Source organism: Eutrigla gurnardus (assembly GCF_963514095.1).
Source record: "Eutrigla gurnardus genome assembly, chromosome: 13".
In the NCBI taxonomy this organism is placed as follows: domain Eukaryota; kingdom Metazoa; phylum Chordata; class Actinopteri; order Perciformes; family Triglidae; genus Eutrigla; species Eutrigla gurnardus.
In genome coordinates, this window is record NC_139936.1 from 2,838,400 (window position 1) to 2,854,290 (window position 15,891).

The following is a 15,891-nucleotide window of genomic DNA, read 5'->3' on the forward strand; positions in this document are numbered from 1 at the left end:
GAGATGAGTTCAAGTGAATTTTTAAAAGCCCTCTAATTTCTGCACTGATTTGTTCTCATGGGAACTGGAACGGTGGCTTGCTTCTTTTTTTTTTTGCTTCTTTTTTTCCGCGAGGCACTCAGAAATCAGAGTGGAGCTCCATTTGTGAGTTTCTTTAAAACACACAGTGACTACAGGTGTGTGTGTGTGTGTGTGTGTGTGTGTGTGTGTGTGTGTGTGTGTGTGTGAGATTTAAAAAAAGACCACACAATCAGTAGACGCTCTACAACAAACAAATAAATAAATACATGTGGTGAACAATAGCCAGAAAAGTAAAACACTTCATGTGACACATTTGTACACACAGAGCATGAACATGAGTAGCTGGAGAATATGGTTCAATCAAAAGTAGTCTGTGTGCTTGTGGGACTTAAAGGTGGGATGTAAATGCTCATTATCCACTCTTTTTTTTTTTAAGAAAAAAAATGTAACATTAGCATTGATCCAGTAGTGTGAGGGGGGGGGGGGGGGGGGGAGGTTCTGTGCAGTGGAAGACTGTGAGGCTATTACATACATAAACAAAAAGAAGTTACAAGAAAATGAAAACAGTGGATCAGGAGAAGTTATGACATACCTGTGATACTGTGATGGTGCTTCCCACCCCCTGAAGGCAAAAAAGAATGGGCTTTTACAGTATCTGACTCTTCATGACTACACTCAATATAACCCCTCAACACCCCCCTCCCCACACAGAAGAAAACACTGCAGATTATTGTATAGATTCATGTTTCTGTGATATAGTGCCTCATGAGGACAACCATAGAACAATAAGAAGGAAAAAAAAGAATCTAGATAGTAGTCACAATCATAGTGGGGAAAGCCAGAGCACAGGATAATAATAACACTGTGGGGAGGGGGAGGGGGGGTCTATATATAGAGTGGGTTATGTCTAAAACATAAAGGGTGAATTAGCACTGCAGGGTCACCGGGTCGGCAAACATACAAGTAAATAGCCGGCATCATCCCGTGTGTTTTTTTGGAAGCACCCCCGTCTTTTCTAATGGATGATGCCATTTCTCTTCCCAGCTTATGAGCCGAGGCGACTTGACCAGGCAACAGGGGAAGAGCACACATGGTGGATGGGAATGAGGGGGGGGTAATGGCAGGGGAGGCAGCGCTGGGGCGGCTAAGGAAGGACAGCATGGTGCTTTGATTGAGGCCAAGATGATATAGGCCTCCCCTCCCTGTGGCCCTGCTCTGACTGACTGGGACCAGCCTTGACTGAAGCATCATTAGGCAGCCACAATGTCAAGGTTAGCTAAGGACATGGTGGTGCGACCTACGGTTACTATCCCTCCAGGCTCTTGCCTTTCCCACCCTGATTACCCCGACGGCTAGCGCTAGACGAGCACCACCCACCTGGGAAACGGTGATGCTACACTTCTTGGCCAGCTCCTCTTTAGCCTCCTCGCTCGGGTACGGGTTGCTGAGGTGCGAGTAGAAGTATTCGTTCAAGATTTCCGTCGCCTGCTTGCTGAAGTTTCTCCTTTTCCGCCTGAGTGGGGGGGAGCAAGAAAAAAAAATAAAGGGTGAGCAAAGCCTATTAGCGGGACCAGCATTAACTCATCCATTTGGATTGCACAAATTGCACAATCAATCTGGGACATAAACGGTGAAAATAATGAGGAATGGGCTCTAAGGGCCCTCGGGAGCAGGATATCGTGTCCTGCACCGAGAGTCAACACACGGAAGACCAGAGTCCAACCAATAAACACACACACACACACACACACACACACACAGTCACCAAACACAATGTTTAATTTGGTGTGTTGGTCTCCCTCTCCAGTCCAGGCGTGTAATGTGTGGAGTTTAGCCCAGCGGATGGGTGGGCTCCGTGATGGAAGCCCAGTCGGAGTGCATCTCGGTGCATTATAGAAATCACCGCATGCACAGTTGAGCATTGTTCCTGAAGTGCCACAGCCCCAGGGATCTCCAGCAGAAACAAGCAAACTCTAACTAGATCTGGACCCCCCACCCACCCCCCACCCACCCCCACTGCCCTCCCAAGGGCACTACTTATCATGTTGTTGAGCATTTGCTTATTTCGCCTTGTTTACTGCGCTCTCACAGGCGCCGGCCGGCCAGCCGATGTGCTTCCGCTCGGCTCGTTTGGCCGCAAAAACTTGAGCCGCTCCCTCACACTGTTAGTGTTTAGAGTGAATCCACAACACCTGCTGGTGGACCCCCCCCCCCCACCCCTCCATCCATACCACATGACTCGGGGCCCTCACTTCATTTGGTCTTAACTGTTCTCAGGTGTGTGTGGGGGCCACGGTCGTGTTGAAAACGGATAACATGGACGTAATTAAAATCGTGCATCTACCGGCGGTGCTCATACTGTGTGCTGTGCCAGAAAACAGTCTAAAAATGACCTCGCCCACTGGATGTGCTTATGTGGGTCAGAGGGAAGCAGTAAAAGTTTCTAGATACCAAACACACACACATATATACACACTACACGATCCACTGACCTGGCATCAAGGAATCTGGAGCGCAGGATCATGACAGCCTCACAGGTGCTCTGTTTCAGCTGCATCTGGATGGAGCTGAATTTACGGTGGATGATTCCCACCATGCGCTCGATCTCTTTGGGCGAGATGGGCCGCGTGCGAGACTGTTCCCTCAGCAGGTTCATCACGTGGGTGGTGAATTCGTTGCACGCCTGCCGGGTGACAGAGAGACAGAGCGCCGCCGTTCAAAACAACAACAAAAAAGCTCATTGATCGTCTGTATTGTCGTATCGGAGGTTGACGGAACCGCTCACACATTACTTTGATGACATAACACGTGAAGTCATCTCTGAATATGAAATGCAGATTTGCAATTTGGCTCGGCCTCCTAATGCAAAGCCAATTTAAACAGCTTTTCGTTAAACCGGTAGTTCATACATGATTAATTAGAATAACTCATTTACGTAGTGCACACTTTAGCTCATTACTCTGAGTAAAATTCGTTAAGTATTTACATTTAGATAATTAAAACCTGGAAACACCCTTAAGAAAGATGCATTTACTCCGAGGCAGGAGTGTTGTGTGTGCCCCCGCGTACCCACCTCCTCTCTCAGAGTAAATTAGTCTAATTTACCTCGCTGGCTTGCTGAGGCATCACTGTTACACTTTCTATTTCCGCCCATAATGCCTGTGTTTAATGGCAGGCTCAAAGTGCTAGGTGAGGGGAGCTGATCATACTTTCATTTAACACAGATGACTAAGGCTCTCCTTTGGATCTCTATAATCATCAACACAGTGAATGATACTGCAATTTTTCTCCCCCGAGCTGATAACACACTTCTCTCCCCCCTCATGCACAGACGCTGCAATTTCCCTGCTTAACGCGTGGGAATAAGACACGTGAACTCCATTTGTGAGGCATGCTTACATTTAAAGCGTTTTCTTTTTGAAATGGTGGGATTTCAACTGATCTTAACCTTGGGATTGCAAAGGCTTCCAACCTGTTCGTATTTCTCCAGCTCCGTGTGGTAGATCTGTCTGATCTGCGTGAGTTTGGCTCTGTAGTCGGAGTGTTCGATGGAGTTGTCGGCCGCCCCGCCGGAGGCCGCGGCCGCAGCTGCGGCGGCGGCCGACCCGCCGCCTTTCTCTGGTCCCGCCACGCCCTCCGCCAGCAGCATGTTGTCTAAGCGCATGAGCTGGGGGTCTGGGGGGTCCTCCTCCTGGGCGCCGCGGATGCTGAGACCTGCAGCAAAACACACAACACAGGCACAGGGGGTCAGTTAAAACGGGGAAGAAATAATCTTAATAACGCGGGTCGGACTGAGCGGTAATGGGAAGCGTGGTGTTGGTGGAGTCGGTACAGTGGAGCGTTTCCCCTGCAGGTATGAACTCCTGTGTTCCTGTCGCCTGCCTGTTCTCTTTTATTTACACACTGCGCTGCACTCACTGTGTAGGAGAAGGCTGACATGACAGCAACATCCATAAACTGACAAATGCTCAATGGTGAAGTGGCACTTCCACTCTGCCAAAGCATGCTAAACACAAAACTATACTTCTAGTGAGTGTCTCTGCCTTCTGACACACAGCGAATGCTCCAAAAAACCTACTAACCTCATTTTCTATTCGCTTCTAAAAGGTTTGAATCTTGCATTATTTTAACCTGCTTTTCCTAAAACATTCAAAAGACTAAAAAATGTGCTGGTGTAGTAAAAAAAATATCCACATACGGCTCATAAATGAGCGCCGAGTGGATTTTATGCAAAGTGCTCATTCATGATTCTGTTTTTTTCCCGCCCTGCTCTCAGACCCTGCTGTTTATTTCCTCTGGTTTTCTGTCTGGCTGGTCTGTCAGCGGGTCGTAATCACCCAGCAGATAGCGTACGTGCACACCTTGATGCATTGGCAATGCACCCACAACGCCGGGCCTTTTTTTCTCTCCACAGAACAAACAAACAAAAGAACACCGCGGGTCAGAAATGCAAAAAAAACAAAAAAGCCAGCTCCGAGCAATCCGCTCTAATATGTGGATCCAAATGTTGCTCAATGGGCAGTAAACACTGAGTGGCTACTCAAACGTTATGATTACCCAGAGTTGTTTCAATTCAATAATCCCTCCCGCAATTCGGGGATTTTCAACAGCTCATTACAGCTTCATTAAGATATGGCCAGCCACTGGATTCTAAATAAGGAGATTAGTGGGTCTATTGTGTCAGCCAGTAGGCGTGCAATCAGAGGAGGCCTCTCACCACACTTTGACCGACTGACCTGGCACGCCAGCCACCACAAATACATAAAAACACTCCTTTCTTTTCTGGCTTTCATCTGAACACACATTACTGAATAAAAACTAAATTAGGAAACACATATTATGGCGACTCTTCTGGTGTTTTCATCCCTGCTGGTGATTTTTTTTTTGTCCCGACTGCAGAAAAAAACAAATTTGTGCCTCTATTTATGGATCGGCTGGCTTTGAGTCTTTGAGGTGTAATGGTGTGAGAGGAGTGGATGAATGTGGCCATTTGTGTTGGAGACATTGAGATGCTGGACAAGGCTCCGTCAGGCTTGCAGAGAGCCAAGCCATCCATGTGGACAATATGCCGCTGCTCCACTAACCCTCGTCCACATCACATCTGCAGCGCTCCACCCACAGCTCTCCTTCTGGACCGCCAACAAAACAAAGACAGAAAACGGCACATGACTCAAATGTTGACTGACCAGGTGTCGGCTACATATCTGGACATGCTCTCATGGCTGCTGGTTCGTCTTCCACTACACTTCATGTTTTCCCTAATTCAGTATTTACACCCACTCGGATGCGACTGGAGCTCAGCGGGCTGCACTTTCCTTTGTGCTGCTGTGGGTGCTGGTAAGTAGGTAGGCATGCTTTTCTTGTCAGGTATATTAAATATAACTGTGGGACGCGGCGCACATTTCCACACCAAACCCAGTTGTCACTTTCACTCCACTCACTCTATATCCAGGGGAAATGCAGCTGAGGGAATTTACAGGGCTTTTCGGCTAAATGGGCATAAATCACCGGGTTCATTCAAACTAAATAATCACAGGCCATAAAGAGCTACTAGTCTCTTACCATTCACCCCCTCAAAGTTCCCCAAAGTGTGCAATAACGTGGCCGTTGGCGGCAAAAAGGAAAAGCCGAGCGAGACATTAGAATGTGACACGTAATCCTGTTAGTCCGCTGACATGCGGAGTGGGCACGACGTTTTTATCATACACGTCCATTTCTATTTGGGAAATCAGTGGGATAAAAATGATTACTGCGCTGCCCCGTGAGGAAGACGGCCCTGCAGGAGGCCAGGAGGTGGATTTGTACAGCCGGGGCCGAAGAAATACCAAACATTAGAAAAATAAGAAAACGTAGCCTGGAGAAAAACTATTCTATAAAAAAAAAACAGGTATCTCTGGTCTCGCCGTGCACCTTTGTTGGAGGGGCTGAAAGATTGCCGGTTCACTGTCTAAGCTCGGCATCATCACACGACTCCCACAAAATAGGCCGGGGCGAGATAGTATCTTTAATTTGCTGTGTGGTTGACAAATCTGTATAGTAACTTTGCAAAGCCACAGTCACATTCTAGCACTCGGAATGCTGCTCGCCTGCTCAAATCTTTATCCTGTTTTTGTCTGATGATATGGGTATTAAAACAAGTTTGGGCACCCGAGTTTAAGCTCTAATCCACCTCCACAGTCAAAGTGGGATTAATCTCACTGCAAAGGGAAAAGTGCGCGAGTCGTGTCACCTTGGTAAAGCCCGCCGGCAATTGGAATTTAAGAATGAAAAATCTATATATGGTCCGGTTATTTCATATAACTCTGATGATGCTGGCTCACTTAATTACCAGAACGGATTTAATGATGTAAAAGAAAAGGAGAAAAAAGAAAAAAAAAAAGGTGTAACATGTCCTTAATCTGCCTCATTTGTCATTCAACAATACAGGTGGAGTAGCCGGGGAGAAAGCACTTGCCCATATGATTGTTCGTCATTTCTCCTCGGCGGCTGAGACAAAAGGAGACGCTGTGATTAATCCATCCCTATCAGTCAGGGGTGGATCTGCTTTTCATTTTTTACAGGTTTCACCGTCGCTATCAGATCACGGGAAGTAACAAATTTGACAGATAAAGACAATGCAGCCCTTTTCTCTCATATACTCTCCCCCTGTTCTCTTTTCATAATCATTTCCGGTTCTGGGCTGTTGTCTCGTACATCATTCCCTGCTTGAAGCCCTGACAGTGATCTGAGCACCGCCTCGGGCCCCTCTCCTTTCTCCTCCCACCTCCTTCCCCCCCTTGTGCCCTCTTTCATTCTGTGGGCTTAGCTGACCTTTGGCCCGCTGCTTGTTTACTCTCATCACTGAAGTGTGAGCAGGAGAGCCATAAAGGCAGAGCCCTGCTGGGTTAATGTGGCCTGCTGAAGAGGAGAAGGGGTGGCTCTGGGCTTCTCCGCCTCATCCTGCTGCACTGAATGCACTGTCAGATGCCAGACAATACGGCGGCGCTTCTTGCCGGGAGAAAGCCGGAGATTTGTCCTTTTTTTTTTGTCACTGTTTGCAATTTCTCCATGCTTTTTTTTTTTTTCTGAGACGCTAAAACGTCGCCGCTTGCAGAATGTGCATTGCAGCAAAGTGGTCCCGCCTGTGCGTTTAACCGTGCATGACAACACACACACTGTGTCTCTGCTACTTCCACCGCCGTTTCCAAAACAATCCCGTTCATTACAAGTAACCCTGACCTCCTCCCGCGCCTCCTCTCGCTGCGACCTGATGGCCGGCTCCGGCCGCGCATCGACACTCTGCTCGTCTAATTGCATTGATCCGCAAAGGTCTCCCAAAGCTAACTAATCGAAACAGAATTTATTTTCTGTCAATATTCGCAAAGGTCATCTCTCTTAAAGCGGCGGAGGAGGAGGACCGTGGCATCTCGCCTGTTACCGAGGCTTGTCCAAGGTGAGCTTTAACTCCGGCTTGGCACTCGGCATCCAAGGCTTCTAATCCAGCGTGTTATTAAAACCTGCTGCCAAAGCAACACGCCGGAGACTACAGAGGGCTTAGAGGATCCATTTCACAAAGAGGCCAGTGTCACTACAGCCGCGTTCCACGTCTCCTTTGACTTCATATCATCTCCTTTGTCGTGGCGCCTGGATCAGTGACTTTCAGCTCCAGAAACCGGGGATGAGGAGGGGGGGGCTGGATCAAATTACCATTGAAAATCTTTTGTTCTGACAAATGAAACATAAGGATCCTCTTTCATCGATGTTCTTGAAAGGCTTTTTTAAAGCTTGGCCTACATCCACATGGCACGAAAAAATCTGAGAGAACGCCCGCGGGCTCTCTCTAGCATGTACAGTAATTAACATGCCATTAACACATTAATACACATTAACTATTCCCAATGTTAATGGCAGAGTAATTACCATACCTGATAGCGCACTGTGGGGAAGCCGGAGCACATTTGCCACTTTGTGTTTCACTTTCTTTGTTGAGTGAGCTGAAAGGAATCGTTGAAGACGGCTCACTCACACTTCCTGTGTCTGCGAGTCTGCGATGCAGAGATCTTAACCCCCGAAAAAGAGCTTCAACGCGTATAAATGTGGCTGATTTTGGGTGAAAGCACACCTGAAAGTTGTCATTGGAACACCATGAAAGGACTGTAGAGGTGAGTCTGGAGGACCGGAGGGGACGGAGTAAAAAAGGAGGCAGGGAACGGGCTCCAAACTGGGGAATCCCTGTCTAGAGTGATGATGCATTTCCTCCCGGTGTGGTGAGTGATAAGCTAATCAGCCGCGCTGACAGTGAAGTGTTACAGCCCCTCAGTGCTAGGTCAAGACTTCTCCCATCATGCACCAGCAGCACACGCTAAACAGACAGCGTGGAGGAGGAGGTGGTGGAGTGGTCGGAGAAGAAGATCTCTGTCAGTTCAGGTAGCCTTTGTTCCTGGATGATGATGATGATGATGAGCCTCCCCTCCCCCCTTTGGTATAAGAGGAGGCTGTGACAGTGGGGGAAGAAGGAGGTTGAGGGTGGGGGTGGGGGGGGAGGGCAACTTGCCACTCTCTACCCACGACTGCCAAGACGTGCGCGGGGAGAGGGGGGTGGGAAAAGACAACCCAAACAAACATCTTGAAGACATTTTGCCGAGCACACCAAAATTAATCACTGTCCCACGGTGGCACTGACATTTGTGGGAAGTGACACGCAACATGACAGACTGGAGGGAGAGGATGAAAGGAGAGCGAGGCAGGGCGAGGGAGGGCCACGGTAAACAAGAGCCACTGTCACTCGCTGTGATCATGTGTGTTTTTATATGTGGACGCTTCTTTTTTCCCCCCCCCCGCCCTCCAAGACTCGATGTGGGCAAACGGCCAAGTGGTGTAATGATGGCTGACCGGGCCTGGCGGTGGCGGCCGCACGCAGCGGTCGGGGAGACCGGCCAAATGAGTGGACAGGACCTCCGCTACAGATCAGCACACTGACTGACCCTACAGGACACATGCAGCATGGGGCTCCGGCGGAGGGCTCACATGGGTCACATGGTCCGCTAGTCACAGAACGAGCCGCCATCACCGAGACGCCCGCCTGTTATTCGTCTGAGACGAACATCAAGTAGAACATAGTCAATAGAGGGAGTCGGAGAACATTTTAATATCTGTGCTGCAGGTAGACTCGCACCGACTCAGACAGTTATTGTGTCTCACGTTACAATATTTCATTTTACCCCCCCTTATATTGTGTTAGCACGTTATTTCTTTTCCTCAGTTTCATTTTATATTTCATGTACTGATGGTCTTTAGCTGCTAGCCTCAATTTGCTGCAAAGGTAGGCTGATTTGTTATTCAGACCTCAAGCAAATAATGCAAATGTGGCACTGAAAGCCACTTATGAAATACCCAAAGGCAACTAATCACTCCTCCTCTCGTTCCAGCCTTTCTGCAGCCTCCTAATTAGAAGATGGAGATTGCATGAAACCAGGTCACACAGCAGGTCTTGTACACACCGATAACCAGGCAAATACGCAGGCAAAACTTCATCCAGACACCGAGCCAAGCATGCATTATTTTAAAGGCTAGAGGTGGAAAAAATAATGCTATTCACGTTATTAATCCCATATATTTCACTGCATGCTCCACAAGAAAGGATTTAGGCTCCCAGCATTTTGCGTGTGCGTTTCTGCATTTGTGTGTGTTGACAGCGTGTGTGCGTGTGCATACGCTGGCGTGTGAAGGCTACATGCTCGCATAAACAAAGAAACGGCATTGGTAGCATACAGCCAAGCATGATCTACTGCCAGAGAGATTATTCTTTGCAGTGGCATTTCTGCAAGAGAGTTGACAGTCCATCATTTAGATTTTGCAGTGTATCCACGAAAAGGCTGCATTGCCTGGAGCAGAAGGAGCTGCTCTTTACTCCAGTGTCTTTTATAGAAGAGAATTCAGCTCCAAATTGGAAAGCCAGGATCCCTTGCTAGCTGCGCTAACGTGAAAAGGGAACTCTGCTACGAGGCAACTGAGGTTATATCGGAGAATAAGACTGCTCTTGACGTGCCGATTCTTCTGCGAGCGTCTGTTGTTGAGTGCTAAAGCTCACACACACAAAAAACACACACATCCAGTGTGTTAGTGCTGCTTCTGCTAGCATCGGCAGCCTGATGCTGCAGGTTAGCGCTGGGTCTGCAGAGTGCAGGAGGAGTGGCTGTGATGCGGATCAGGACCGGGCCAAACAACAGCTTGTGACAGAAGCAGGCCAAAGAGGATGTTGAGACACGTAGAGGCTTAACAGGCAGCCGGCCTGCCATCCACTCTTTTTCAGCTCTCCTTATACTCAACACATCACTTCGCATCCATCGCAAGTGTCTCAGAGAAACACACACTCTTAGTATCACGAGGAAGGAGAAATAACTGCAGATTTCAGAGCTGGGAGGCCATTTGACCAGCTGATTCCTTTTATTGTACACCTACACATGATACTCCACCTTTTTTTTTGTTATGTGCAATACCCTACAATGTAGCAAAAAAAAAAAAAAGGTTATTTGGTGCTAATTATTCCCAGCATGTACTTTACACACCATTTAATGAGTTAGACTGGAGGCGTGGCCATCGGCTGTGACTTGCTCGCCCAGTTATCCAAGATGAACCGTGCAATCTCCCTCACGTCACCCCTGTCATGTGCACCGAGTCCCCCTCCGCATCCAATTCCCTGCTGGGGCTCCACTGGAGCAGAGACGAGGCGCCGCTGAAGCAACGCCACCGCTCCCGTAGCGTCTCCGAGGAGGGAGGGGCGGGGAAGGAGTGGGGAAGGGAAGGGGGGGGGGCTCGCTCTCATAATTACAATAATTAACAGTTGCAGATTTAATTGGAAGGGAAGGCATTAACAGGAGGAACATTGCGGCTGCACGTGCAGAGGGGAAACCTTTGCTGCGAGAAGCTTTTGTCTTCCCCGTAGCTAACGGTGCCTCGGCTGCGGTCGGAGTGCTGACACCACGCAACCCAGCCGAGGGTTCAGACGGCGGGGCTTGTCAGGACTCAGACTGGAGGCAGATAATTAGGTGCCAGGTTAATGAGAGCACAGGCTCTTGATGGCATTTGGTTACTGTATGTGGGCAATTAATGACTTTGTTTTTGTGTTTTTATTGCCCACTTGAGTGGAAAACATAATACATTATTCACCTCGGGCCTGTGTGTGTGTGTGTGTTGTTTGATGGAGTGGCAGCGACTCTGGCTAAAGAATCGGCTCCATTCATGGCGGCCAAGCGTTTATTCAAAACAATAAAACACCGGCGTGCGACTGTGTGGAGTTAGTCAAATTAAATCTGGGTTCAGCTACGGCCGCGGCGCCGCGTGACCTTTTCAGAGCGCGTCGCCTCGTGTCGAGCCAACGTTGAAGTTTTGCAGGTCAGGCTCGGGACAGCGGAGCAAAAGAAGAAACCAAACCCCGTGGCCAGAAATGTTCACTTAATTCAGCGTATCACATTTCATAATGTATTTGTGAAATTCCAGACCCCCCCCTAAGAAAAAGCCCCGCTTTCATTCCGGAGGATTCATTGGCGATGAATCCACTGAGAGGTCTTTAGACATCTTCGTCTTTAGTCCAAGCGCTCGACGCCTTCCTATTTTGGAGTTGGTTGTTCTCTTGCCTGTGGTGGCCAATTAGAGCGCCATAAGATAAATGGGCACCCACAACTTTGATGTTCATCTTTTTAATAAGCTTTGGTTAAGATGACATCTGTGTGAAAGAGTTCAATATCTTCACAGTGGGAGAGAAAAGAGGTTTATTCTAAAATGAAATATCGTCTAAATACTGCTGGAGGTTTAGGCTGGGTGGGGGAGATCATGGCGTCGGCTGCGACTCCGGCGCTGGCATTCATTATCTTCGGCTGCAGTTGTGCAGATTAGTCAGCGAAAGATGATTTTTACAGCCTCCTGAAATCTACGCTTTCATACGACTGGATCAGCTTCAGCATAAACACATCCTTTTTTTATTAAATATATATGTGCAGTATTCAAAACATGCTTTTTAAAAATGCACTTTTAAATGGAAAGAGCCGTTAAATTAGAACGAATGCGACAAAAAGACGCTTCGGCGTTGGGAACACGAGAGCGGTACTAGAAGAAAAGTACCGTGTAACAATATCTAAAATGGTGGGGTAATAAAATGGTGTGTATGAATGCGAGGGGAGAAAGAGAGCATATATCTACCGGAGCCTGCGGACGTGCTCCTTTATCCGTGTGTGTAACTCAGTCAGGAATAATGTAAATGTCTGGAGAGTCTTAAGACTGAGCAGGCCCCGTATAAAAGCACCCTGTTTCAGGCTAGTAAAACAAGTCAATAAATACAGCGGAGAAGTCGGTGCTGTCTGCCGCACTCTGCTGAATGAAAACAGAGGTGAACTGCTTATTTTCAGTCTGGCACCGGGGGTTGACAGCGGCATAATGGGCGCTCATACATTCTGACTATCACTCGTCATGAGCTATATCTGTCAACATTACACTCAAGTGCATTTCTGATGTAAAGCAAGCGTTTCCCCCGGGAGGACTGTTTATGACTCCGTGTGGTCAGCTGCTAAATGACCTCGCCGCTTCCCGCAGCGGCGGCCCCCGACCACATTGTGGGCGTTTTTTTTCTTTTTTAAAAGACTTCTCCTGCTCGCTCGATTCATCAGTTTGTCTTTCCTTGTTGATTCGCGGCGACAGAACAAACAGCGAGCCTCGGCGGGGCCGCCGCTTCCTGTGTGAGGAGGCAGATCCTTCTTCCTGCCCGGCGCTCCAAATGGGAAGGCGATGACACGGGTTCACGCGAAATGGAAACGCCATTAGGTCGGCAAACACTTCTCTGCGATTACTGCTACCTGATTAGAGCGGGAGAGGGCAGCTGTGGTTCACCCCCCTACATACTGTGTCAACACTTTGGGAAAGCAAATATTTCAGTGACGACCCTCCCTCCGCTTTAATCCATATGCTGCGTTCTGTTCGTCACACCGGGATGAGGTTTATTTCCCCAAATAGGAAGGAGTGCACCTCCACCTGCTCCTGATACACAATGACTACACAGAGGTCACACGGCGTATCACACCGGGGCCAGCGTCAATCCTTTATTAAATTACCCAGCTATCTTGCTTTCCGTCACCGCGCTGATATGAGGGTTATCTTTTTCATTTATGTGGCGGATTTTCAAGGGATTATGCATTAAAGATTAAGAGTGTGTGTACCTAACACCTCAGCACAATAAAAGGCAATACCTCAGACAGTGCACGGCTGATGTGTGGAAGGCAAAAAAAAAAAGAAAATGCTATAAAACAAATCTTCGGCAGCCAGAACCAGACGGGGTTTATTCTCCTCAGACGTTACAAGCTGTGACTATACGGAGTGTTTCAGCCCTAAAATACTGTGGTAAGCAATACAAATCCCTTGGACAAAATGAAATGTATTAAACATGTGGATTTCATAAATCTCCCTTTCCCCGGTCTGGGTCAGAGGTATATTCACTGTAGAGCTCAGCAGGCACTTTTCCCCCGGCATTGTTACCCTGAGTCGCAAGTGCTCCGAGTGGTTTTCAAAATGAATGTCAGCAAAAGCTGCACGTGAACGGCAAACGGCAGATCCTCACAGTAAAACGGTTCAAATCACTTACCCCTGCTACTTTATAAGAGTATTACAGCGGCGTGAGGATTTAAAGGTCTGCTGTGGAGATATTACAGCTGGAATGGGTGAACAAGGATCTACATTGTGTATGTAAAAACGCTCTGGAGATGAAGCGCTGCATATATAGTTCTAGAGATGGTGTCAAGAGAAAAAGGGGGAATAGAAGCCATTGGGATGCGAGCACAACACCGCTAAGCGCCCGACTGGGATGCCTTTAACCTTGAGCAGCATACCAAAGGTGGAGGCAGCCTGGGGCTGTGGGGGTGGTGGTGGTGGGAGGGGGTGACTGGCTACCACAACTCCCAGTGCCATGCTGTTCCACAGTGGGGGCCCAACATGGCCAGATTGCCAGAGAGGCCGGCAGAGGTGGCGCTGCGGAGTCAGCGGGGAGCCGATCACTCATTCGAGTCGCTCCATTATCTATTTGTTTTGTTTGCCACGACCGCTCGTTTCCGGTCACCTCGCCGAGGAGGAGAGGGCGGCGCCCGCGTTCACCTTGCGGGTGTCGGGAGCATCTGTCGGGCGGCTCGTTCACGAGACATTTCCCCGCTCATTATTTAGCTGGCGTGATGGATAATCAGTGATCATTAAAGATCAGAGGAGCTAAGAAAAGATTGGGAGTAATTATCATTGCTCTGTGGTTCCCACTAATAAGTGAAGGGCTTTGGAAAAAGAAAAGCAGCGAGCAGCATGGATGCACAATTAAATGCTGTCTTTTAAATACTCCACCAACGGGCTGCGGTATTTTGATCTGCTACGAACTAAAAAGCAAGTAAACAAAGTATGAATGATGTATGAATGTTATACATAGCTGCCTCGTGTGTGTGTGTGTGCGTGTGTGTGTGTGTGTGTGTGTGTGTGTGTGTGTGTGTGTGTGTGTGGGGGGATGAATAAAGATGGAAGACAAATTAGCGTGTGAAAGGATATTCTCTCCCCGAAGCTCACGTTAGAGCCGAAGCTAAACAAATAATGAAGCCTACAACCTATGACTCACTTCAATCCCATTGTATAATTCAATCACTTTTTGCGACGGCTGACAATTACTTCATCACCGCATAAAGACAGATTAAAAAGTTGTCAAATTAAATATTAAAGAGGGACTGCAGGCAGCGGTGGGTTTCTTAAAGGAATAACACAGATTGGAGATGAAACGAGGCACCTATATGCATATTTTATGCCGTAAGGCAGGAATGCATATAGTTTCCTCGAGGCCACCTACTTTGTAATAAAGGATAGCGGGTGTATAGATGTGGTAATGCAGCGCGGCGGAAATGATAGCAAAGAGAAATTGGTTTTACATAATGATGTCAAAAGGAATATGGCTCTGCATGGTCATGCGGAATAAAGATAAGATTCTCTTTCTCCGTGAGTGAATATTTCGTTAATGGTTTCTTCATTTCCTTAAAGAATAAAGAAGTCAGGCTTTGAATGGACCCTGAATGAGGTTTTCTATTGAATGAAGTTAACATTTATCTTTCAATAGCAGACGAGATCTGTTGAAAACGCCCCGGCGTGCGCGTGTGCGGCTCAGAATACTGAATGTAAAAGCTTTGTCATCTGTTGAAATAAAGAGAAAGTGACAAGTGACAGTAACGCTATCAGGTTTTGAGCTGGAGCGGTGGTCTGAAGGGGAGAACAAAGCAGGGAGACGCGACGCCGAGAGGGTTAACTCTCTATGAAGAACAGACAGGAAGGTGCATTTCACAAAGTCGGCATCGATTGGAGTAAACAATGACTGATCAATACACACATAAAAGCATCGCTCTAACAAAGACTCGCGTGTACATTTCATGTGTCATATCTCACAAACAGATACTGCACTCAGCGTGTTTACTCAAGCCTGTTGAATTAGCAACAGTGACCCCCTTTGTGTTTTTTTTTTTAAATCAACACTGTTTTTGTTCTATTCGGCACACACACACACACTCCCGTGTCCACACACACTTACTCATGCAATAAGCATCATTGTCACAGAGGCTTCCATTCCAAACGGTTCAGCCTCCGCCATCTGCAGGCGTTCCCAGACACACCGCTTTGAGTCTGCCATAATGATGCATGACTAAGTACAGTTAAAGTGTTGCAGTCTGTTGGCAAAAAGCAGTCAAGCACTTTGCTATAGTGTCACTACGGATAAACCGTACAGCTGAAGGTTGACGATGGATAAAAGGCAGTGACAGGCCTGGTGATGTGACTCTCTGTGTGTGTGTGTGTGTGTTTGTGAGAAGTTAGAAACCATGGCACAGCAGATTT

At 47.8% G+C, this 15,891-nt stretch overlaps 1 protein-coding gene across 8 annotated transcripts in view; it reads right to left on the minus strand.

Annotated features, from left to right (window-relative positions):
- LOC311022602 (pre-B-cell leukemia transcription factor 3) overlaps positions 1–15,891 on the minus strand; it is a 55,267-nt gene that overhangs the window by 7,493 nt on the left and 31,883 nt on the right. For 4 of the 8 annotated variants that reach the window (XM_084023975.1, XM_084023976.1, XM_084023979.1 and 1 more), the window contains exons 3-6: positions 3,494–3,735; positions 2,514–2,704; positions 1,399–1,534; positions 614–643 (exon numbers count right to left, since the gene is read on the minus strand). In XM_084023975.1, the coding sequence (XP_083880101.1) occupies positions 614–643; positions 1,399–1,534; positions 2,514–2,704; positions 3,494–3,735 (599 nt within the window). The remainder of the gene's footprint in view (positions 1–613; positions 644–1,398; positions 1,535–2,513; positions 2,705–3,493; positions 3,736–15,891) is intronic. The other 4 variants (XM_084023977.1, XM_084023978.1, XM_084023982.1 and 1 more) reach the window with 1 other exon arrangement.